Consider the following 25,362-nt stretch of genomic DNA (forward strand, 5'->3'; position numbering starts at 1 on the left):
ACCTGCTGGAAAGCGGCTCTGCTGAGGAAGACCTGGGGTTCCTGATGGACTACAAGTTGTCCATGAGCCAGCAGTGTGCCCTGGTGGCCAGGAAGGCCAATGGTATCCTGGGGTGCATCAGGAACAGCATTGCCAGTAGGCTGTGGGAGATGATTCTGCCCCTCTGCTCAGGCCTGGTGAGGCCAAATCTGAAGCGCTGTGTCCAGTTCTGGGCTCCCCAGTACAGGACAGACATGGAGCTCCTGGAGCAGATCCAGATGCTGTGGATTAAGGAGCTGGGGCATTTCTCTTCCAAGGAAAGGCTGAAGGAGCTGGGCCTGTTCAACCTCAAGAAGAAACAACTGAGAGGGGATCTCACCAATAATTATCTGAAGGGAGGGTGCCAAGAGCATGGAGCCAGGCTCTGTTCTGTGGTGCTGGGCAATAGCACAAGAGGCAATGTTCAAAAACTGCTGCACGGAAGTTCCACCTGAATCTGAGGAAGAACTTCTTGACTGTGCAGGTGACCCTACACAAGAACAGATTGTCCAGAGAGGTTGTGTTCCTCAAAGGAGTTATTCCAGAACGATCTGGAACCAACCCTGTTCAATGTGCTCTAGGATGGCCCTGCCAGCGCAGGGAGGCTGGCCCAGATGACCCAATGTGGTCCCTTCCAGTCTCACCCGTTCTGTGATCATATTAGGTAAGGCCATCAGTGTTTCCAAGAAACAAAACAAGTACATGCGCGTTTCAAACACCAGTCGGGAATACACCATGGTATTTCCTTTGTCCCTGGAGCACTGTTCCGCCCAGCCAAGGCACCCTCACGCCGTGGGTTCTGAAGAGACCCCGGCCCCTCAGAACCCCCCACGCGCCCCCGCAGCGCGGCCTCCCCGCCCGGCCCCGCCTCCCGGCAGCCCCCGCGCGCCGCCCGGCCTCGCGAGACTCTGGGCTCTCGCGACAGCGGGGCGCCGCCATCTTACCCGCTCGCTCGGGCGCTCGCTGTGTCGGGCGCTGCGGCTCAGGGCGGCGGGGGGGGCCGCCCGTCCCGTCCCGCTGCGCACCGCCCGTCCCGCTCCGCCGCCACACTCGGCCGCGCCGCCCTCCGGCGGGGGGGACCCGCGCTGCTTCCGGGACTCGCTCCCCGGCAGAGGAGCGGCGAGAGCGGGGCCCGCGGAAAGCAGCCGCTGCTCGGCTGGTTCCGCCCCCTCCGTGTCGCTGGGCCTCCGGCCCCTGCCGGGCGGCTTCTGCCCAACCGGGAGGCGGCGGAGAGTGCGGGGAGGCGCGGCGGGAGCCGGGGTGCCGGCCGGCCGGCGCGGACCCCGCCGCCGGGGCTGCTGCTGCTGCTGTTGCTGCTGGCGGGGAGGCGGGGGGCCCGGGCCGCTCTGAATGGTGGTTAAAATGATCATAGAAAACTTCGAGGCGCTGAAATCCTGGCTCAGCAAAACCTTGGAGCCCATGTGAGTAACCGCGACCCTTCTTCGCCCTCTCGCCCCCTCGAAATAAACCTTCCCCTTGTAGAAGATGGGGATCCGCAGGGGCGGGAAGCGCGGTGCCGGCGAGTCCCGGGAGGGCACCCCGGGAGATGCCCTCTCAGCACCCTTCTTCCCCGCCGCCGTGTGTGAGGGGCCGCGTCGTTCTTGCGCTCTCCCGCTCTCCCGTCGCCGTCCTCGGCCGGGAGGTAGGACCATCTCCCTCCTGAGGATGCAGCTTCCCCCCCTAGCGACCGCGTTCTCCTCCCTTTGTAGCCCGGGGAGAGCGGGAGCCGCGTGTGCGTGTGCAGCTCGGCGTGCCCCGCGCTCGGCCCCGGCGATGAGCGGGGACGGGCACGGCCCGCCGCCCTGTGCGGGACCTGCTCCCAGAGGGCTCAGGTGCCGCTGGGACGTCCAGTGGGGTCCTGGGATCGTCCCTGCAGGCTCATTGCACATCATTCTTGGTTAGTTGCTGTATTTGACGCTCTCTGGTTTCCCTTCCCCCAAATAAAACTTGCATCAGTAGAGGACTTGGGAGTAGGAGCCCCAGAGAATAATTTGCTTGTTTGTGAATACGTGCGTGCCCTCTAAGGATAACATTCGTGTGAGTAAGTGGGGCTCTTCTGTAAATACATCTTCCTTCTCTCAGTGGTATTTTAGTGGAACTGAAGCATGAACTTAGTTTTAAAGGTGTATCTTCTGGAAGTATGGTGTCTACAGATGAAAGCATGTGCTTTTTTTTGTCATTCTGGACCACTTTTGGTCCAGTGGTCATTCTGGACCACTATTTTAACATGTCTGAATTAAATTTGCTGGAGTTTGATTTGAGTTAAATGAAGTAGAACTCCTGAATTCAGTCTGGTGTTAGCTTTTGTGCTGAGGTGTTTGCCCACTGTAGCTTTTACTCTTGATGAGCTCAGATGGGGAAGCAAAATTTTCTTTATTGCTTCCATAGCCATTTGTTATTTGTATGTACAGATACACTTTGTAGGGCTTATGCTGTAATAACTTGAAAAAGTTGTAAGATGCTGAGACATTTTTAGGAGAACTTCACCTGGGTTGTTCTTTTGTTTGTGGCTTTTTTTTGAGGTGGTGGGGAGGAGGTAGTGGTTCTCTTTCGTTCCATAGGGTCTAATCAAGACCACACTGAAATAGATGAACTGAGTTTACTTTCAGTGGTCTTTGAATTAGGCTTGCAACAAATTACACTGAGTGTCTTTGTTATAAAAAGTTTGACGTTTAAGATTTTTATTTTGGAGGGGGGTAAAAAAGGCATCATCTTGTAAAGCTGTAGTTTGGGGAAGGTGAATTACTTTTTATCTTGAGTTGGTATAATGCAATATGTTGTCTTCTGGGGTAACAGACTTCCCTAGTCCTCTGCTGCATAATGCTCACTATTAGTTTCTGGGTACTTTCTTGTATGAATATTTTGTTAAGGGCAATCAGCAGTTTGATGCCAGTATTTTAGAATGTGCTGGTTAAGAGGCTTAGAACAGACGCAGGTTGGTCCATGTTTCTTTGTTTGAATATTAAACCATGAGCTCTGTTAGCAATAGCCACCAGTTACAAGGGTAAAATTGAGATTTTCAGCTTTCATGATCTGTGCAATTTTCTGCTTTCTCCCACTTAGATGACCAGCATGTATCTGTTAGGTTAAATGTGGTGTGTGAGCAGATCAAATGTGGTTGTCGTTTTGGAAAACAGTGGAGAGCTAGGGAGATGCTGGTCTGGAGGATGATGAGTTCTCTGCATTTTTAGCTTTGGGAGAAAACACAGCAGCAGTGACTGTCATTCATTCAGTTTTCTGCCGTGTCCTGTGCAAGTGCACTGTTGAACAGATATTAGAATTGGCCGAGATGTATTGCCCTTTCCTGGCACTCAGGTACTCCTGGAGGTGCTTTTGGTGTCACCTGTCTGAAGTGTGTGACTGCAGCCGTGGCTTCTGGCTGCATGAAAATTTCAGCGTTACCTCTAAAGAAGTAACTGTTGCACTACTAGTGCGGTGAGGTGCTAACTGCTGATCCTCAGAAGGTGTTGCTGTAGCCCAGAAATGCTTTTTGGTTTGTCTTTTCCTGTTAATGAAACAAAAGTGCCAAATGTTGTGTAGTGGCTCTTTCAGAAACCTTCAGCTGCAAGATACATGGCTGAACCTCCTGACTGCACTAAGAAGGACACCACTGTATTAGGTCATTATCCAGGTGGTGTCTCGGCCCTTTCAAGGGGAGAAGTGCATTTAAGAAGAACCATAAATAAATTTTATACAAACATGTCTAGATCTATATTTGTGTGCTAGTTACCTAGAGCTGAATAGTTAGAACATGCTGCACTTTCCAAGTTGCCTTTTCCAAAGAGCTAGCCTTTTTTAATCAGCATGTATAACTTGTTCCAAAGGCCAAAATGCATGTACTTCTAAAACATAATGTTTCAGAATTAAAATATCGCAATAGCTACAAAAAATGTCTCATTTAATCTTTAAACAGTTCTAAAAAAGCTGACTTCTTAATATAAAGAAACAAGTGCGTTATGTAATTCTATAGACTGGACAAGATTTGGTTGTTGGACTGCTTTCACGTGGAGTCTCTGGGAAACAGTGTTCATAGACAAGAATGTTTGAAGGGGAGAGATGGTGGAGGATTTAAGATTTGGAATTTTGTTAGTGGTAGGTTGTTGGGTTTGTTTGTTTGTTTTGGACTACTCTAATGCCTTTGGCAAAGCCTTGGTGATCATCCATACAAAAAGGCCTTATGTGAGTTTTGTCTTGTTGCAGTGAGGCAGAAATTGCGAGTGCTTCCATGCTGAAGCCTTTGCAAGTCCAGCTCGGTTTAGGGCTAATAGGTCTGTAGGAGCTTTCTACACCTCTTCAAGAAAAGACTGCTTTTGTCATTTTGGAAGTAACTCTCCGTGCAGAATTGCTAAATATATGCACAGAATCATTGCAGATACAGCCATGTAAATGTACTACCAGTAGAAATAAACTGGCAAGAGGCTTTTTGTGCTGTGGCTACTGTGTGTTTGACTAGAATTATCTTGTATATTCAACTCCAGTCAGCTCTGTAAAGAAGGCATTTGTTACCAGTCATCCTCGTTGCTTGCAGACAGCAATGAGCTAAGTTTCTGGTGTTACACACTTTCTTGTTTGTGGCATGGTTTCTATCAAGTGTTGGAAAATGTTAAACTTGGAATATAACCGTCTGCCTGTCACTTGTGATTTCTGTACTAACAAGGCACTCACTGAGCCTGTCAATTGTGATGAGTTTCTTTCCTGCAAGTCCGTTCCAGATACTCTATAAACTGTATATAGTCCTTGCTGGAATATTAGGATCTGTCTTGGCAAAGTTCCAAGTAGGGATTTCTTTAATTTTTTTCTTGAATTTGTTTGAATATCTACTTGTGAAATAAAATAGCTTTTTCTACTAATGCTACACTCACAATTTTGCTTTTAAGACATTGTAATATTCTCCCCCTTGCCCTAATTCTCTACACTGGAAAGTTTCCTTGGTTTTAATTACTTTGTGTAAAATAAATTAAATTGAAATATTTGTGGCCTGCTGAATTTTACTTTCAATTTGATTAAGGCTCTCATATCTAATTTTTTTCCACTTCACTGTATTTACATTTTAGTGAAGGTTTGTTCCTGTCCTAAATCAAACTTGAAAAAAAGATGAAATGCCTACAACAACATTGTACACTGTTTAGGCATACCTCATTTAAATGGAAAGATATTTTTCATTGGTGAATTCTGTAAGTGAATGGGGTGTTGTAATGACTTTCATCAGATGGAATAAAATGAAAATTGTTTAAAGAATATTTTGAGTATATTTATCATTGGAATATTTTTTGGCCAGTGATCTGTGTCCTCTGGTGTTATGCTCTCACTATTATTTGTTTGTCAAGTTTTTCAGCCCGTTTTTTTTTGGCTTCACAGGTTACTGAGAAAAGGTAGCAAATAAAAAAAGTTTAACAGTGTTGTAAGGACTATGCTAATAAGCCAGGACATTGGAAGCATAGAAATAAGTTAAATGAAAAACCTTGTCATTTATTTCATGTGGCACATCATCCTACCAATAACACTTATTGGGCCACCATGAGATTTCTCTGATTTTCCATGAAACTTCCTAAGAAGTTCAGAGGCAATAAGCATTTCTCTTCATTTCACTCATTTTGTTAACACCTCATGTGAAGCTATTTGTAACTAAGACAAATAAAGCACAAATGCACATCAGTGGTATGTAGTTTTTAACACTAGTTATTTTTCTACATCTGCTATGAAACCTGATAGTTTTTTCACCTGACTCACAGAGAGCTACTGTGTTTGAGAAATCAAGGTACCTAGCTTAGAGTGCTGATACTGCTGAGCTTCTGAGTAAAAATATTATATTAGTATTAAAAGATTGGCACTATTAGGTATAGTTGAAAGCAGAAAATAAAAAGGAGAAAATTACTCCTGTTACAGGAAACCTTTTTTGTTCTTGCAGTGAATATCAGCAGCAAAGTGTAGCCCCTTTGACTGCATTGCGAGTCACAGAGACACTGATGAGTTTTGCTTTCTGCACTGAATGGGTGTTGGAGAGCCAGCAAGCTGACAGCTGTTCTGCCTCATGAGAGCTGTCTTGAATCTAGGGGTGGTATTCTAGGTTGCCAATTACTGCTTGCAGCTGTATGAGCATGTCAGATCTGGGTATCAGAATAATTTCAAACTGATTTAATGGCATCATTAGCTTGAACAGCAGCTCTGGAGGCTGCAGCGTTCCTCGATGTGTTTCTATTGCTTTAAGTACTCTTAGAGAGGTAATTAAAGTGAGGATCATACGAGTAGTCCTCCTCAGCCACAATAGTGTCTCAGGATAAAAGTTGGATCTTGCTGAATGAGTTTGTCATTCATTTTACTTACTGAAGTAAGTTTGCACCGTATTACTTTACACCATAGCTCTTTATAGATTTTTTTTTTAGTAACAACAGAGTAGCACAACTGCCTGAATTAAGCTGGCTGCATTGCCCAGTAGGCCATGTACACCTTTCTGCACCCACTCGGCCCTGCAAGTGGAAAGCATTTCTCTCTGCCTTCAAACACAGCCATGTCCACCTTGGTTAGTGTCAAGAACTGAGCAGTATTTTAGCAGTTGGTCTTCAGGCAACAAAACTAGACTCTGAAATTTAGGTTATTAACACAGGATCAGAGCATGGCAAATAGCATGCACCTACATGTCATTTCCTCTACAGCAGCACCATTTGTTGCCTGGAGTACTACAGACGTTCTTCTGAGGTTTCACTGTGTTGTGCTAGTTTAAATTTGTCAGGGAACTAGTTTCAGGATTTGCAGCATCTTTTTGGTTTGTACATTTAATTTTAAAACTGAAGAAAAAATCCCCTTTTGTAGTTCCTTTACATCTTAAAACAGTAGTGTGTGCATACAGCGTGTAAGGTATGTGTTAATAAGGGCTTTTGAACGTACAGCTACACTATTAACATGTTGTTGCTAACACCTTTTATGTCTGTTCCTCATATGCTCCATTTCTCACTTAATGCTAAAGTCTGTAGTTGCCTGGTGATTAAAAAGTCACAGTGGGTTCTCAGAGCATATTTTATATTTAAAAAAATGTGAGTATTGGAAACCAGTTAAAAAGTGTTTAATGAATTGCAAAGTATTCAAATAAGAAGTAAATACTGTACTGAGAGGTCACTCAGCCAAATTACTTTTCCTTTTTCAAATATTATTTGCAACAAAAAAAATAGGACTTAAATTTACCCTGACAGTTTAATTTTTTCTGGTTTATCTTCATTTGAAATAGTAATTTCAAATAATGACCACAAAACAACATGAGGTCAGAAACATGAGTTTTTGAACTTTCCTGTGAGCTTTATTGAACTGTTCCTTCTGTGATTGAGCAGAATATTTGATTGGAAATTGCTTTCCTTTTTGAAGCTTCTATCTGTTGCATAGCAATTGGAGGTATCCGTATAGTTCTCTGAAGAACATGTAGAGATCTCACAAGAGAATTCTTCCATCTATGCCTGCATATTCAGTACTGTGTTTATTAAAGCAGGATTACATGAGCAGTCACCCTTGTTTAAGAGAGAGGATTAGCACTGTGTATTTTCTGACTTAGAGAGCACAGACTGCAAAAAAGGTATTACTAGAGGTAAAAACATTTAACATTGCTAGGAAAAATGATACATGTATATTTCTGAGTATATGATATATATTGAGAATTTGGGTGTAACAAAACATGCTATGGTGTTTAATGGTAACACACACTGGGATGTACTTGCTGCAGTGGAAATGAATTCGGATTGCTTGTGCCAGCTGGTGCTTGTTTGTTTGTTAAAGAAAACACAAGTGAAAACAGGAGGAGAAATTTGTGATTACAGATGTGTATTAGTGCTTGCAGCGCATGGCTGCAGTATGTTTAGGGGATGAAGATAGGGAAATCAGAGTTGAGAAATGTTTCTCTGCACGCTTCAATGAATGTGGCCATTTTTCTAGTAGCCATGTGTTGTCATAAGAATGAAATTATGTATAAAGTTCTGTCACACTTGTAATGCACAAATTGTGTTTATGGTGAGGACTGATGTACCACACTATATTCAAGTTTATTAAATTCAAACCAGTATTTGATGACTGAAAATGTATATCATTCAATGAGCAGTAGAATCAAATTACAAACTTTTTGTTCATTTTTAGAGCAACTTAGAGTACTCAAAATGTGTTAGTGGTGTTCTCATTTTTCTGAGATACCAGTTAAGGATCTTTCTCTGTTATCTTTCAATCTGCAAGAATATAGCATGATACATATATTGTATGACAAATCCTTGTGCTACGCTGTATATTTGCTGCCATCAGCATGGATGCCTTTACTGTTTTCTTTATTCTCACATTACTTGTTAACAAAACAAAGTCGATTATAAGAGCATAAAATGCAAGACAAAGAGGTTTAGAAAAACTGACAAAGCTAGCTGAAAATCAGTGAAAAATCCATGTATGCACAACAGAGACAGAGCAGGCATATTGCGTATTATTCACACACAAAGGCTGCTATTCTCTAAGAAAATACTGTTAAACGAGAGAACATAAGATCTTGTTTATCAGAAAAACTCAAGGCCCCATAATCCAAACCAGCGGATTTTGACTAAACCAGTGGATGGAGAATTTATACAGAACATTTCAGAATTAGGTTTGAGTGAAAAAATGGAAAGGAATTACTTTTAAAAAAAGTTCCCCCAAACAAAATTATTAAAGATTATGTCTAGAACTCTGGATAGCTGTAAAGAAATTTTCAGGCAGACTTCCTTTATTCACAGTTTTGTAAATTTAATTTTTTTTTTTTTACTCTGTGAGACCAATTAGTCCTCTCTTCCACCACTTGAGGTTGCTAGCAATTTAATTTTAGCATAATCTTAAAAAAAGGCATTGCAAGAGTTTGAAAAGTCATAAGAGATCATCTTATAGACTTGACAGATTTATTTAAGATAGTATCTAGAGAAACAGTCTTTGCATTAGTGTGGGGAAAACAGATTAATTGTGGGGTTTTTTTAAAGTTTTGAAGAACAGATATAGAAGAGACTTGTGTTTCAAGTCAGCCTCTATCTGTGTAGAGATCATTTGCAGTTTCATTTTAAGAAATTAAAAGAAAGCACAGAAAATCCTGGTGCTGGTTTAAAGCATCTTTAGCTCACTCTGCCACAAAACTCACTGTATTCATTATTGCTTAATTAGTGTCAATTTGAAATAATTTTCATGTTAGTATTTTAAAAAAATGGTACTTGTTAAGTTGCCAAAATTGAAAGCATGTAAATTCTCATTGTAGTAGAAATTCCCCTGTACACACTGAATGATAATAATGGTAGAATTCAGTGCAATCGTTTTGTTTTGTTGATATGTGGCTGTGCAGGGTGACAAATGTTGAAACATGTGCACGAGCTCATAGCACAAAGTGATCCTGTGTTTTGCAAATTAAAAGTACATTTTCATGGAGAATATTTTCGTAAGCATATCTTGGAGTTGGGTGGATGATTTCAAGTCCTGGGGTGGGCAGGATTGCCAAGATTTCCAAAGTCAGCATTGCAGGGAGGATGAAAGCGTTAACTGTTCATTATTTTTAAACATCATCTGTTTGTTTGGGTTTTGGGGTTTTGTTTGTTGGTTTTGTGTGGTTTTGTGGGTTTTTTGGTTTGTTTTTATGGAGATAATTTATGCTTTGTGTATTTTGTTATGGTCTAGGTGGCTTTCCAGAGAAGATTTTCTGGTTTTTATCCTGCTCATGAAAGGGGAATTGCTTTAAACTGAATATGAGGTTGTTGTATAGTCCGTGCTGTAGGAGCTGGAGAATTAAAATGCATTGTAGTAGTTCAGAGCAGTAGATTTTTTTTACCTTCTAGACTGACTTGGGTTTTTTCCCCCACTAAATTTTGAGTGCACGTGTCATTTAAGTAAGTTGGAGAGGATTTTGAACAACAGCTGACTGTTCATATTATTGAATGAGAACCAAATTTATGGAAATTGAAATTAAAAAAGAAAAACTGAGAATAATCATGTGAAAATTGTCTGCTCCCCTCCTCACCTATCATGATGACAACAGCACATCAATTTTCCATGGCACAATTCAACTTGAAACTGGGAAAGTATTGAAAATGTGAAGCGCCATTGAAGTTGTGTGAAGAAACAGTAATACAAGTTAATAACTTTTCAAATTCAAGGATTGAGGTTATGAAATGCTGGTCTTAGTGCCTGCTGAAGGCTTAGAGAGAACCATCATTACAGACTGTGATGGATACTGTTCGACACTGGGCTTTCAGATAATTTGCTTGGCTGATGTGCTCAGGTGCTTGCAGTGTTAAGAGTCCTGCTAGGAGGAGGTTGTGTCCAGTTGTGCATTGACTTGGTGCTCAGATTGTATTTTCTTCTGAATAAAGAATTGTCAGATCTGAATGGGGCAAACTAGATTTGAAAAATTTCTGAAGAATTTCTAGTCAGTGTGCAGTCTGGTTTTTGATTAGCAGTATATATTTTGTTCATTTAGTGTCCATGGGTTCTTTTGCAATGATTATGAACTCCCATTTCCTGTATCTATAAATAATGCAGACTAACATGGAATACAGTGGTACATCCACTAGCAGCCCAAGTTGCTTTTTCAGCATGAAATTCTAGTATTGTCTCCTTTCTAAAGGATGCTGGGTTATGTTTGGAGCTCTGACCTTTAACTTCAGGGCTCTCTGTGCTGGGCCCAGGCTGTCCATAAGTAATGCTGACAGATTGGCTTCCTTTGCTTAGCAGATGTGTTTGAGTGGGGGATGTTGCTTGCTGTGCAGGAGATAAGTTTCTCTAGTGAGAGAAATTAGGTTGTGTGATATGTTTGCTTAGGGATTTGGGTTCTTTTGCCCAGTGTTCAAAATAATGTCATTTCAATGATCAACATTTAGATTGATAATTAAGCTCCAATATATATATCTTACTCATTGTGGAAGGGATTTCAAACTTCTTATTCCTTTAGATGACTGATGGACCTCTATGCTAGAGCAGTATTTGTGTAATGTTCATATTCAGTGCAACTCCCTGACCATAGATTAATTTTTCTTATTGGTTATTTTTGCTAGAAAGCATGTACAGTCAGGATGCATCAGTGCAGTTTTTTTTCTTATTCTTTAAAACATTAGTACAAACTTTGAGGACCACCCAAATAAGTTGTCTGTATCACATGATCCATTCAATCTTGCATTGTTTTGTGGGGCCTGAAGTCTTCTTTGGTATATGCTGAATAAGGAGGTTAAGTTGTTTAAGACCAATGTCTCACTATTTCATTAATTACTCCTTTTGAAACATGAATGGTTTTGTGCAGTAGTCTCACTTGCTTTGGCAGGCTTTATACCACCGCCACAAAGTTCATTGTAGATTGCTGTTTGTGAAACATTGTAAAAATCTGCCATTTATATTAAATAATGTTCTACTGAATGTAGATACATGGCTTTCTTCATTCAAGTTCTTTGTAGATGTGCATAAGACATCAACTTCTGCGTCAAGGTGCTCTGTATTGTAGGTTGAATTCTGAATTCAGATGCCAAATGGATAATGATCCTAAATTTCTCTCCGTTTTCAGTGAACCTCTTATAGAAGTGTCTGTTACAATATATGAATTTAGGCTTTTGAAACTGAAAAAATCAGTTTCAGTTTTCATGGTGTTCATATATAAGTAGTAATAAGAACGTTCAAAAGTGTATTTAATAGAATACTCAGGGGTCTGACTTTTTTTTTTTTGTAACATAGATCACTTCTACTGTATCACTGTATTAATTTGTAATTGGATAGACTGACTTTTCCCAGATAACAGTTACTCAGTGTTGCATTCAGAATTATTGACCCCATCTTTGGGAAGTTAGGGAAGTATTCATTGTCTTTGTTTTTAATGCGAAACAGTTAGGCAGTTGAAGCTGTTTCTTATGAAACAGTTTGTTCTAGTTAGCTCTGATGTTCTCTGTGCAGTATTGTTAGGAAATATTCTAGGCAATTGTTCTCTTGAAAGGAAAAGTGATACTTAGAACTGTTATCTATCTGGACTCTGTTTTGAAAAATACACCTGAGTGTTTTCCAATTGCTTTGGTAGGAAATTATTTTGCCCTATGTATGTATTGGTCATACCAATTTCAGACACTAATTTCTGTAATTAATTTGCTTTTTTTTTCTAACTAATTATTTGCAGATGTGATGCTGATCCATCTGCCCTAGCTAAATATGTTCTGGCTTTGGTAAAGAAGGACAAAAGTGAAAAGGAACTGAAGGCATTGTGTGTTGATCAGCTGGATGTATTTCTTCAGAAAGGTATGGGCTTTGTCATAACAGTTGAGTGAAAATTCTGTCTTGTTCAATTTATTCAAGCAATCGTTTACCACAGAGTTGGGCTTTGATCTCATTATTGACTTTGTTACTTTGTAGAATGTAATTCAGTTTTCATAAAGTAATTTTAAAAAGCCCAGGTGTATAGGTTAGCATGCATATATTAGGTTTATGTTTTGTTAGTACTCACAGAGGCCCAGAATCATAGAATGGTTTGGATTGAAAGGGACCATAAAGATCCTGTAGTTCCAGCCCCCTGTCCTGGGCAGGGACATCTCACACTACACCAGGTTTATCAGGGCACGGTCTCACCTGGTCTTGAATACTTCCAGCCTGGGGCATCCACAACTTCCTGGGCAACTACTGAACCTCTCTCTCTCTATATATATATGCCAGAAATATTTTTCCAGGTGCTTTATTGAGAGACATTAGAAGAATTGAAAACTTATGTGAAAGATACTTCATTATTGACATGTTTTTTGATTCTGTAAATGTCCTTTTAAATATAACTTAGGGACACAATATTTAAAGAAAATACTCTTTGGTTTTTTTTGCTGAATGTAGGTTTTGGTTGCTTGTCTGGGTTTTTTGGGTTTATTTATTTATTATTTTTTAAAGTAAATGTTAACCATGGTTTTCTATAATGGATATTTGCACACTCCTTACTTTTAGAAACTCAGATATTTGTGGAAAAACTGTTTGATGCTGTGAATACAAAAAGCTACCTACCTCCACCAGAACAGCCATCATCAGGAAGCCTGAAAGTAGAATTTTTTCAGCACCAAGAAAAGGAGGCAAAAAAGGAGGAGGTGGGTAATGATTTTCATTATTTTACATGTACATCTTTTTCCTCATTCATGTAATTTGCTTATGTGTTCAATTTCATAGTTTTTATTAGTAATTTATTATAGTTATTAGCAATTTATTATAGTTCATATCAGTAATAATTTATGCTTATTAATCATATTATTAATAATTACATGACAGCATTCAAATAAGTCAGAAGATTTGTTCTTGGTTCATTGAGCACTGCTGCACAATTTTTCTAACACAAGTGGGTGTTTCAAATGTAAACCAACGTGGTTTTGCTGAGGCAAAGGTAAATGAGATTATTTGGTGGTGTAGGAGCTGCAGTATAACCTGCATTAGTTCTCTGGTCAAAATTGCTGTTGTAATTGTGCTGCACTTTAATTCTCCATAAATTCAGCCTCCATAAATTTAAGGAGGACTTTAAGCCTCCATAAATTCAGGCTGCCATTCTAAATTGCAATTCTCATTCCTTCAGCTGCTGGATGCAGATAATATCCTTTTGTCACATGTGTTTATGTTGTTCATTGAGCCAGAAGAGTAAGTTTTTGATTTTCAATAGCAACCCAAGTTTGCCTCTGTGAAAGTGTTTTAAGTGTGAACTGAACTAGATAAGCTGCTGATGAAAGAAAGACTTTGGTGCTGGTTGTTGAATATCCATGCTTTCTCAAATCTTCCCAAAGCTTAATATGGTTTTTTGTCTACCTGCAGTAAAAGCAGCTGTATTTTCAGTGCAGCACTATAAAGATTATTTTATATTATCTCTAACAGAGATTTGGATATTCCTAGAAATAGAAATAAGCATGTTATGAAGATTCTCTTGTTATGTTAGGTAGTAAAATATTTAATTTCAGTGGTACTGCTGATTGCTCTGTGTTCAGAGGTCTTGATTTTTATTTGGTTATGCAGAAGTTTGCATTTTAGTGTACTCATATTTTGATCTAATATATATGCTTTGAATGCAGATCGCTAAAGAGGAAGAGCGAGAGAAAAAGTTCTCCAGAAGGTTAAATCACAGCCCTCCTCAGTCAAGTTCTCGCTACAGAGACACCAGGTAAAAATTTTGTTTAACCCCTTGCATTATATCAGTAATCAGATCTTTACTGAATTAAATACTTTGTTTCTGTATTATCATCTAATAAGCCTGAAAAGAAGGCTTCTATTGCTTTTACACATATGGAGTTAAGTGGCAAGTGTCTGTCACTGTAACCTGTGTCTCGAGTTGTGCACAGCTATTATCCTTGGGGTTTTAGGAGTAATTCTGGTGTTAGATTTGTGGTTTATATTGCAGTATTTATTCTGCTTGATATTGAGTTGAATTTTGATTTAGAAGCATTCCCTTCAATAAGTCTTGGTGTTTCCAACTTGGGGAATATGCAGTACTGGGCAGAAACAGAAATTTTTATATGTTTTAAAATCTTAGGTATGGTAAAAATAAAACAAATAAGCAAAATTAATTTTAAAATCCTTCTGAGAAGAAAGGAATAGCCACAAGTTCCATACACTTTGTAGCTCTTGTCTAGTTTTCCATTGACATTTCTTGTAGTTTTTAAGTGGTTAAGATTTGAAATTATGGCTTCATAACTCTTGTAATTACCCTCTGATATTTCATGTTTAGAAGCCGTGATGAAAGGAAAAAAGAGGAACGTTCTCGGAAGAGGGATTATGACCGAAATCCTCCCAGAAGAGATTCCTACAGGGATCGATACAACAGACGGAGAGGGAGGAGTCGCAGCTACAGCAGGAGCCGAAGTAGGAGTTGGAGCAAAGAGAGGTTGCGGGACCGTGATCGGGACCGGAGCAGAAGCCGGAGCAGAACGCGAAGCAGAGGTACCAACAGTTGGTCTCTAAAATACGGTGAATGTTTTCTACAAAATTTAGAAACTAAACTTGAAAACTGTATTCAAAATGTACTAGAATTTCCTCTGTTGTTCTTGTTCCTTTATTCAGATTTAGCTTTGTTTTCTGTGGAAATGAGGCTTTTGTGATTGTGTTCTCAGTGCTTGTTTTCCTCCCTTACCCTCTGCTCTTCTTTAATATCTTTGTATTGAGGTGGCTGTGCTGGCCACTTTTAAGCATTGTTGCACGAGAGGCAGAAAAATACAAGTTATTTCCATTTCATTAAGTTTTAGGAAACTCAGAATCTGGTTTAGGGAGATAGAAAAATTATTACTGCTTTATAACGATGGAACTGGCAGAGAAATTGCCTGTTCGGCAGTAAATGACTTGTCAAACAGAACAGTACAGCTCAGTTCTTTTGGTCTTGTCCCTTCTTTATTGTCATAGGTGAAGGGCTGAAATCGTTACAATAAATACTTGCATTTGTGCACATATCCATAGGACTTAAGACTTCAGTACAGTAGTTTGTAGAATTAAACTTCTTTGAAAAGGGGACTACTTTTTCAGCTGAAAAGAGTGGTTTTTCCCTCAATAGTTTTGAATGGTAAATTGGAAAAGACCAAAGTAATTGAAAAGTGAAAGTAATTTTATATCTTTGTCCTGTCTTTGACAATGTACGGGTAAAAAGCTGTGGTAGAACTCTCCTTGGTGTTATTTATTTTTTTTTTCTGTAAAACAGACCTTGGTAACTCGGCCTTAAAACTAGAAATGCAGATTTCTGGAAAATATGAGAGCAGATATTTTCCAGACAACTTATTAACGAGAAAATTAAATGACATGCAGCAGTTTAACTAAAAGATGACAACATGATTAAATCTTAATTTAAAGATTATTTACACAAAAAATGACAGTACTTATGGACAATATTTTATAGTGAAAGCTTTGTTTCTTAGAACATGAAGAAAAGCCTGTTTTACCCACACTGATGAGCCATCTTTAAGACATTTCATAATGTTCCTTTAATGTCTAGTTATTTAAGTCTATTAACTTATGTCATGACATAATTAGTCTGTCTTAAATGGGATACTTACTTTTTATTTGGTGGTAATACTAGAAAATGAAGATAATAGTTTGTATGTATTCAGAATGAAAGGTCATTTTACTTGCTGTATCTGCCCAGGAATGTTCCACACCTGTCAAGCATTGTTATTTCACTATTAAGGGAAAGCTTTGCATGCAATAAATACATGCATTTGAGTGCAACAGAAAATGAAGATCAACAAAATGAAGACACAACAATAACATTGCCTTGAACCATTAAAGATTTGTAACTTTTATAGTATTTTCAAGCTATGGTTGCCCTTTTCTTGCCATTGCTTCCCTTTATTCAAAAAAATTTTACATCTGAAGTTCTTACATGCGTCACTAAAGAAGATGTACTCTGCCTGAAGTTAAATAGGATATCTGCTCTACTGTTGATATATCTGTTATTAATATTGCCCAAGGACTGGCTATGTACTTCAGAGATTATTATTTTTCTCATTAAACCTTTGGAATGTAGAATCATGGAATAGCTGAGGTTAGTGGAGACCTCTGAAGGTGGTGTAGTCTAACACCCTTTATCAAAACAAATAAACTGGAGCAGATTGCTTAGGACCAACTGGGTTATAAATAACTCCAAGAGTGGAGATTCAACAGGCACTTTGGGCAACCTGTAAAACATTTCAATTCTTGTGTATATGTATTGAGTTGATGTGGAGTAAAGATACTTAGAGAGTAGTGGCTGCTTCTGGTGAAAAGGTGGAATTATTGAGTATAATTTTTATTTTTATTTTTTTGTTACAGAAAGGGATTTAGGAAAGCCAAAATATGACATGGATAGAACAGATCCATTAGAGAACAATTATACTCCAGTTTCTTCTGTGACAAATATTTCATCTGGCCACTACCCTGTCCCTACACTGAGCAGTACTATTACTGTTATTGCTCCTGCTCATCATGGAAATAACACTACTGAAAGTTGGTCGGAGTTCCATGAAGAGCAGCTGGACCACAACTCCTATGGAAGACCTCCGCTGCCAAAGAAACGCTGTAGAGATTATGATGGTAAGTGCATTTTAATTTTTTAATTGCTTCCTGCAGCCATGATTGTCCCCTTTATGAAAAGATTGAGATAATTCACCTTCTTTTTCTGATCTTCTCTGGTGTAGTTGGGTTTTTCTATTGCACACTTCTTGATTGCAAATTTTACCATGTTACCTCTTCTTACTGACTTCAGACAGCTTGCTCTTTTAGTGTTTGTCTATTTTTTTACTTGCTAACACTATTTTGTATAAATTAGAAAGAGTATATTAAAAAATCCATTTTTACCCAGGTTTTCTGTCTTGGGTCGTGTTCCAACCAAATACTGTGTGTGCTGGTTTTGACAATGGTTGGCACCTTACTGGTCTCATACTATTTCATTCTATCCTAACTAACAGACAGTTTTTAACTAGAAAGGTCTAGAGCTGAAACTTCCCAGGCTCATTTCTTTCTGTGTAGGTGTTTCTTAAAACTGGCTAGGTTTTTACTTATCTCTGTCTTAAGCTTTCATTTTAAATGTCTTGTGCCAAAATACACCCAAGAGGCTGCTGCAGCTGGCGGTGCCTTAACTGAACTCAACCCGTCAACCTGTGAACTCAGGAGAGTTGAAATCTTCCTGTAAAGTTCCTTCTGATGGATTTTGTTGTTGTTTTATTGTGTACCACAATGAGGAGTTTAAGTTCTAGAACAGTTTACATTCAGAACTCTGATTAGAATTTTTTTTAAGTAAAAAAAAAATGGGAAACTGAGCTTTCAAATGTTGGCAGAGTTGTACTGACAAATAGCTTTGCCAGTGTACATCACAGCAATATGGAGCAAGTGGAATTGTCAATGTGTCATTTTGTTTTGAAGTTTTCTCTCTTCAGTGGCTACGTGTTTCCATCATACTGTTCTTCCTATCTGCACTTTCAAATTTTCAACTTTACCCTCTGCTGAAATTCTGGTTTTGTTCAACATTTCAATTTAATGTGCTCTATAACTCTTCTTGAAGATGAGGTAATACATACTGCTTCCCCACATCATGTTTTGAGGAAGTGAGCACTCATCTTTATTCCTATTTACCAGAAGGTGTTTCAGCCTTTTCCCTGTATTGCACTGATTGGTATTTTGGTGTTGTTTCTGTGGACACTGTTACCAAACAGATAATAATAGAGGAATCTGGGCTAGAAAGGCCATTTAAAGTCATCTAGTCTGGCATCCCTACAGTAGGCAAGGTTATCTTCAACGGGATCTTGTTGTTCAGAGCCCACTCCATTATGACCTTGAATGTTTCCAGGGATGGGGCATCCACCACTTTTCTGCACTTTTCTGGGCAACCTCTTCCACTGTTTAGCCACCCTCATTATAATAATTTCTTTTTCTTATATTTGAATCTACCATTTTTTAGTTTAAAACTGTCACCCCTGGTCCTATCACTTCATGTCCCACCAGAAAGTTTGAAGTATAAAGGCTGCAGTGAGTACTTAAATTCACTGCTCTGAGCCACCTTTTCTCCACTTTGAACAGCTCCAATTCTCACTCAGCCCTTCCTCGTAAGAGAGGTGCTTCAGGCTTTTGGTAGTTTTTGTGGCCCTCCTCTGACCTCCTTCTGTGTTTGACTTGTATGTAAAAAAAAAGTGAATGTGTATTCATTTTTATTTATATATATTTAATATTTACAAATGCATATGTTATTTGTAAATAACAAATTTTGCTCTCATGTAACCACATTAAACTATGGCAAATGTTTATAATGTGTCCTGAAATAATTGCAAAAGAGGGAAAAAAGTAAGTGAATTTGCTAATGTTGGAATTTCATAATATTAACTTCTAGCTTTTAATTGGGGTTTCTCAATCCCAGCATCTGCACTTTTTGCTTAGAAACAAATTGATTTTGTTAATGTGATGACATCTAGAGTTCATTCTTTGCTTTCACCATTTGTTACAATACAGTACAGAATTAGTTCTTTAACAATAAATTAAACACTTTTATGCTAGCAAGTTTCTGCAATGTCTGTGCGTGCTGACTGTTTAGAATAAAATTAAACAATTTTATTTTCTAATCTAAGCTTCTGCTGGTATGTGGAGATCTTAATTTACAAACTACCGCATTACACATTGAATGTCTTGTATCTACCCTGAATCAAGCTACAGCTGAATGCTAACATCAGTTCTTTTTGATGTTTCAGAGAAGGGTTTCTGTATGAGAGGAGACATGTGCCCTTTTGATCATGGAAGCGATCCAGTAGTGGTAGAAGATGTGAATCTTCCTGGCATTCTGCCTTTTCCAGCACAGCCCCCTGTTGTCGAAGGACCACCTCCTCCTGGACTTCCTCCCCCTCCACCAATTCTCAGTCCTCCTCCTGTTAACCTTAGACCTCCAGTACCACCACCAGGCCCCTTACCACCTAGCCTCCCACCTGTAACAGGTAATTACAAAAGATTAAACCCAGGGTTTTTTTTTAGGAAAGCCTGGATCTTACTTGAATTGTATGCAGTTTAAAAAGCTGTTTTGAACAATCCCAGCTGTATTATGTAAAGTTGAACTGTGCTCTACTATGGCATAGCTTACCTCAAAACTATTCTGTCTGATAATTGTTGCAGAGTTGGTTATTGTAAAATGTTGCATGCTAAATATGACTACCCTTTAATATGGAATAATATTCTCACTGTATTTAAGCAAAAGCCTGACATGGCAAAATTCAGTTCCTTGAGTTTTATAGGAGAAGTTGTCCAAAACTGACTACTGTCAAAGAAATGAAAATCCTGGAAACAACTGATACTTACTGTTTCATTCACAGTAATAGAAGTAAAGATAATTCATGACCACATCAAATTTATACCTGAAAATACCATTTAAGATAAATTTTAAAACTAAACTTGTAAAGTAACTAAGAAAAAGTCTCAGCTTTGTTTACTGTTTCGCTGGGAAGTACTTCAGCTGAAGCACTAAGAATTACATGAAAATTTATGACCCTGGCTGTCATTTATAAAGTAGTTAAAGTTTAGTGCTCAGTTGCCTTGTGTGGTTTAAAAGCTGTTATGTTAGTTTTATGTGATTATTCCTTTCTCTCTTTTTTTTCCTAACTTGGGTGTGTCCCACTTCATAAAATTATTCAGGAGTAATTGATATTTGATCTTGCGTAGAAGTTTCTTAAACTGTTTTAATTTCCTGTTGATAGTATATTTAAGAAAGATATGAATGAATGTATTTATTTCAGTTAATATAGAATGTAACTTCCTCTGGTTTGGGCAGTTCTGCCTTACATGCTATTTTCAGATCTGGTTCACAAGTTCAGATATATCACTTTATAACTTTTCCCAAAACCTGCTCTTGTCAGTGATTAAACTGAACATCAGGCTTGACTGCTCAGCTTTGAAGGATTCACATTACCTGTTTTAAAAAAAGTCAAACCAACCAAACAAAAAAACTCCCTCAATTTTAATAAGAGTTCCTTTAGAGTTGAAGGTTTCTTCTTGAGTATTTGGAAAAATAATTTCAATCAAGTTAGTTATTGTCATCATGGCATATTTTTGTAATATTAAAAAAACCTTTTTTACTTCAAAAATAGAATTTGTTTCTTTGATCAGCTTTTATTGAACATTTTAAAATGCTTCATTTGGTAAAGATGAATACTGGTCTAGCAATTAAATTTTACTTGTAGAAAGAAGGTGTTTGGAGAAATGTTAAATGATTCAAATGCTTTTCTGTCTAATCCAAGTTGTGAGTCATTTGCTATTGGGGGTGGTTTCATGTGAATTTGTGGTACAGCATCAAGTCTACAGATGTGCCCTCTCAGCCTCTTTTTTCTTAAATAACCTTAAAAGCATTTCAGATCAGTTTCCTTATGAGGGGAGTGTAATGAAAATGTAGTGGATAATAAATGAATGCAGCGTTTTCCTTTGTTTTTGACAGGACCACCCCCTCCCCTTCCGCCACTGCAGCCTGCTGGCATGGATGCCCCCCCAAACTCAGCCACCAGCTCAGTTCCTACCGTTGTTACCACGGGTATTCATCACCAGCCGCCTCCTGCTCCACCCTCTCTTTTTACAGCAGGTGTAGTACTGAGGCTTTGCCCACAAGGTTTGCTAAATAGAATAACATTGATTCATATTATACTGTACTTTATAGAGATTATAATGTCATAATTTGGGAGAATAAGTTTGTATCGTATAGATTGGGACTGTAAATTAACATTCTTCTTTTCAGACTTAATTCAAGATGTAAAGTAAAATTTGCATATAAAGTATGAATTTTGACTGGAGAGTAATATTTTCGTTGTGTTAAAGCAGAAGACTTGGCATGATGGTTTTTTATGATAGTGGTTATACAACTCTTTTATTGTAACTCTATATTGTAATTAAATTAAATATTGTATCTGAAAGCTTAAGGGTTTTAACTGCAATTTATTTTAATTAGACAATTTCTTTGTTACCAGAAACGTATGACACAGATGGCTATAATCCAGAGGCTCCAAGTATAACAAATACTTCAAGACCTATGTATAGACATAGAGTACATGCCCAAAGACCAAATTTGATAGGACTCACATCAGGTGATATGGATCTACCACCCAGAGGTATGCTCTCAAAGCTATACTTAGTTTAGCTGATTTTCTTACATTAATGCAGGTTGAGGAACTTTGCAGAGAATACTGGAAAATACAGCATTTTCCTAAAATCTTCTGGAATTAAGAGATGTTTAGTTGAATAGGGAACTATGTCTGTAATTGCTTTGTGTGTGCATTTTTACAGGTAGAATGAAATCTCTTGCTAGAGTATTGCAGTTTACCTCTAGCTGTAGTAACTGGTCACTTTGTGTATCTTTTGAACAGAAAAATGTTAATGTTTCTGTAGTAGAATCTCAGGATGATTTTTTGCTTATAGAGGAGGGAGTCATTTTTATCTGGTAGCAGTTTTATGCACGAATAATCTTAACCTCACAGTTCCTGTGATCCTGAGAAGAAGCAGCAGCACACAAAATAAGAATGGAAAAGGGATAAAACCATTTTTAATGTGGTTTTTATTTGCATTTGTATGTATTTCTATTTAATCTTACTATGTTTCTGTTGGTGTATTTTCAGTGAGGAGTCCCCCAGTGTGATTCCTGTTCTTCAGCAAAAGTGACTCCTTTCCCAGTCCATCCATAAATCTTGCTCCTAGGTGCTATTGCCCTGGAGTAATGTGCATTTCCTATCATGACCATTTTTGTGTGTGCCATCTAATAGTAGAATGGAGGTGTTAGCTGGAGTGGTGTGAGCCTCTGAGTATTGCATGGGACATTGTGAATCATTGTGAATCAGAGCACAGTCATCTCGAGGCAGATGCCTTCTGTCACACCTCTTTTGTTTTCTATATGTGTGATGTTACTGTGACAAAATGAGTGCTATTAGCTACTTTGATCTGTCACAACATCTGTTGATAGTTAAGAAGTCTGTGACCAAGGTTTGATTCAGTCAGAACAATAATCATAGTAATTTCAAAATAAACAATTGTGCTTTTCAGTGCAAATTCAGTGTGAGCAGAATATTTTTTTACAATCAAATGCACAGAAAATAAATTATAAAAAAGTAAAATCTTCTCATCTATTTACAGAAAAACCTCCTAATAAAAGTAGTATGAGAATAGTGGTAGATGCTGAATCCAGGAAAAGAACAATTGGTGCAGGGGATGGTGGAGTTCCTACAAAGAAGACTTGGTTTGACAAGTGAGTGACTGTTAACACAGTGTTGGCTTTAGAGCTGGAATTTCATTAACTGCTTTACTGTAATCTGAAACATATATATATGTGTATATATATAAATTGCAAGCAAGTGAAACTCAGTACACTTATGGTACTAAAGTAAGTCATACTAAAGTGTGAGCTGTATTTATTTGACTGTTTCCTATCAAAGATAGTATACAGATAGATGAAGTTTCTTTGGATGATACTTTGATCTGTTCCTTGAAAGTTGGCACGATATAAGAAACAGAGAAGCTGCAGTGTGATGGTTGTTAGATGACTGATTTTAGTAGTGAAATGTGAATTTTGTCACTGCTATTTTGATTTGAGTTGCCAGGTATGTTACTGAGAAAAAAACAGAAGGTGCAAGGTGGGAAGGGATTTTAAGAGATTGCTGGGAGTGAGGAAAGCCTTGAGGTAATAGTTATTTGAAACAGTAGTGGGGAAGTTTCATGGAATAGCTAAGAAGCAGTTTTTGGAAAGAAGCAATGTAAAAGTCAGCAATTAGACTGACATGAGCAAATAAATATGAATTATTTCACGGATTTATGTGCTGAGGTATGCTGAGAATATCAGTGGGGAAGATAGCAGTTGTATGGGTGTGTGTCCTGTACTCTCCTTCACTCTTCTAAAATTGCATTATTTTTTAAGTCTGCAGATCTTTGTGTCTCATACACACATGCTTCTGTGTAAGCATATACAATTTAACATTGTGTTTGCTAGTTTGCTATGGATTTCTGGCTTGATTTTTTATTTGTTGCAGGCAAAATTTTAACAGAACAAATAGTCCAGGTTTCCAGAAGAAAGTGCAGTTTGGAAATGAAAATACAAAACTTGAATTGAGAAAAGTTCCACCAGAACTTAACAACATCAGCAAACTTAATGAGCACTTCAGTAAGTTTGGAAACTTAGTCAACTTGCAGGTAAGAGTCAACAAAGAGAAAGCAGTATGTTTTGATGTAAAGGTAATGGTAGTTGCTGAAAGAAGAATGACAGTTTTTTTCCTGGTTCCCTGAAACTCCTAATTATTTTCCTAACTTGTTTCTTAAACAAGATCTCATTGTTTTTAATGATATTGCCATTGAAGAAGCAGAAATGAAATGTTCTAGTCATCTTTTAGATTTTGAACAAATGTGTTCCTCAGAGATAAGACTTTTAAGAGACATTGTTTAAAACATTGAAAATTGATTACACGTCGGTTTTTCCCACACATTTTATCAAGTTTGGATATGCTCTCATAAACACTCTGTATATACAGAGATAAATTGTAAATACAGAAAACCTGCATTTCTCATCCAGAAGGCAGTCCCTGTGACATAATTGCTTTCCATGGTAATGACGGTTTGTCCCTTAAAATCACCTTGTGATTTATTGGAGTCACCCAATAAGCAATTGAAGAGAGAGGAAAGCAGTGAAAGAACTAGGCCCTGACTTAGGCTGATGTTACATATTGCTGTAATGTCAGTATTGCATACCCAGTCTCTGAGCTACTCAGTGTGACCTTTCACTGTGCTTCATTATCAACAAGTTTCAGGTGCTGCCATGCATTTTTCGAAACCCTTTTTTTCTTTGTACTGAGGGCTGGAATGAAGAAGTGCAGCAATATTTTTGTACACACTGATACAGTACAGAATAAACTCTGTGCCTGTCTGAACACTGGAGGGATTTTAACTCTCTCTTAATTGCTATTAAATATTTCTTAAGCTTTTCTGTAGTTTACCTAAGAATATGGTGTATTAGCAGGCAATATTATTCATTAAGGCAAGTAAAACATGGGTGTGTATGGAGAGACAGATATGTATATGGTGATTGCAAGCTGTGCTCTTCTTGCAGAGTATAATCTTGGCTTTGGAAGCTAAAGTGATGTGTTAATGCTCAAAGGAGGGAAATCAAAATGAACTTTGCTGTCTAGCTCTAATATTAGATAGGACATTTACTATCTGACCCCTGCATTTTTTGTAGTAATTTTCTTTATTTTGCTGATGATTCCTTTTGTCTTTCAAACAACTGCTCATATTTGCAAACAGAAATACTGTTACTGGTTAACTGGGGGTTTTGCTTTACTTTGTTAGTTTGAGGTTTTTTAAACTATTCTTAAAGTTTATTAATATAAACTCGAGGTTGATTTTGACACCAGGCCTTTCAAACGGACTCATGAATGGGAAGTATCTAATGACACATATTGGGATTTGGGTGTAAATTGTGAGCTTCTAAGCCTAAAAGTTAATGATTTAATGATAATTTAGACACAAATGAGAATCCTCTGTATGGTAAGTTTTGTTCTTCTCTTTTAAATCTTAGGTTGCATATCAGGGTGATCCAGAGGGTGCCCTTATTCAGTTTGCCACCCATGAGGAAGCAAAGAAAGCTATATCAAGTACAGAAGCAGTATTAAATAATCGTTTTATTAAAGTTTATTGGCATCGAGAAGGCAGCGCACCGCAAATCCAGACTACTGCACAGAAGGTAGAGGATCTAAGTCTGTTTTAGCATATTGTGTAAAAAAGAATCTTCAAAACATTTTCAAGAGACTGTTCATATCAAGTAAACTAAGTCATTTTGAAATAATGACTACTTAATTTCCAAAGTCACTCTTCAGTTGTAAATTCTTTTACCTGATGTACAACGTTCAGCAGTTGATTAGCAAGATGAGACCG

General features: G+C 38.2%; 1 protein-coding gene across 3 annotated transcripts in view; it reads left to right on the forward strand.

The window, feature by feature from the left end:
• Positions 1-954: 954 nt before the first annotated feature.
• Positions 955-25,362, forward strand: part of RBM26 (RNA binding motif protein 26) — a 47,109-nt gene continuing 22,701 nt past the window's right edge. For 2 of the 3 annotated variants that reach the window (XM_064712966.1, XM_064712985.1), the window contains exons 1-12: positions 955-1,439; positions 12,143-12,261; positions 12,949-13,085; positions 14,049-14,137; positions 14,702-14,913; positions 16,768-17,028; positions 19,173-19,412; positions 20,900-21,067; positions 21,423-21,563; positions 22,579-22,690; positions 23,469-23,628; positions 25,007-25,171. In XM_064712966.1, coding sequence (XP_064569036.1) covers positions 1,369-1,439; positions 12,143-12,261; positions 12,949-13,085; positions 14,049-14,137; positions 14,702-14,913; positions 16,768-17,028; positions 19,173-19,412; positions 20,900-21,067; positions 21,423-21,563; positions 22,579-22,690; positions 23,469-23,628; positions 25,007-25,171 — 1,875 coding nt within the window. In that variant the 5' untranslated portion in view covers positions 955-1,368. The remainder of the gene's footprint in view (positions 1,440-12,142; positions 12,262-12,948; positions 13,086-14,048; positions 14,138-14,701; positions 14,914-16,767; positions 17,029-19,172; positions 19,413-20,899; positions 21,068-21,422; positions 21,564-22,578; positions 22,691-23,468; positions 23,629-25,006; positions 25,172-25,362) is intronic. The other variant, XM_064712976.1, reaches the window with a different exon arrangement.

This window comes from Zonotrichia leucophrys, chromosome 1 (genome assembly GCF_028769735.1).
Source record: "Zonotrichia leucophrys gambelii isolate GWCS_2022_RI chromosome 1, RI_Zleu_2.0, whole genome shotgun sequence".
NCBI classification, from domain to species: domain Eukaryota; kingdom Metazoa; phylum Chordata; class Aves; order Passeriformes; family Passerellidae; genus Zonotrichia; species Zonotrichia leucophrys.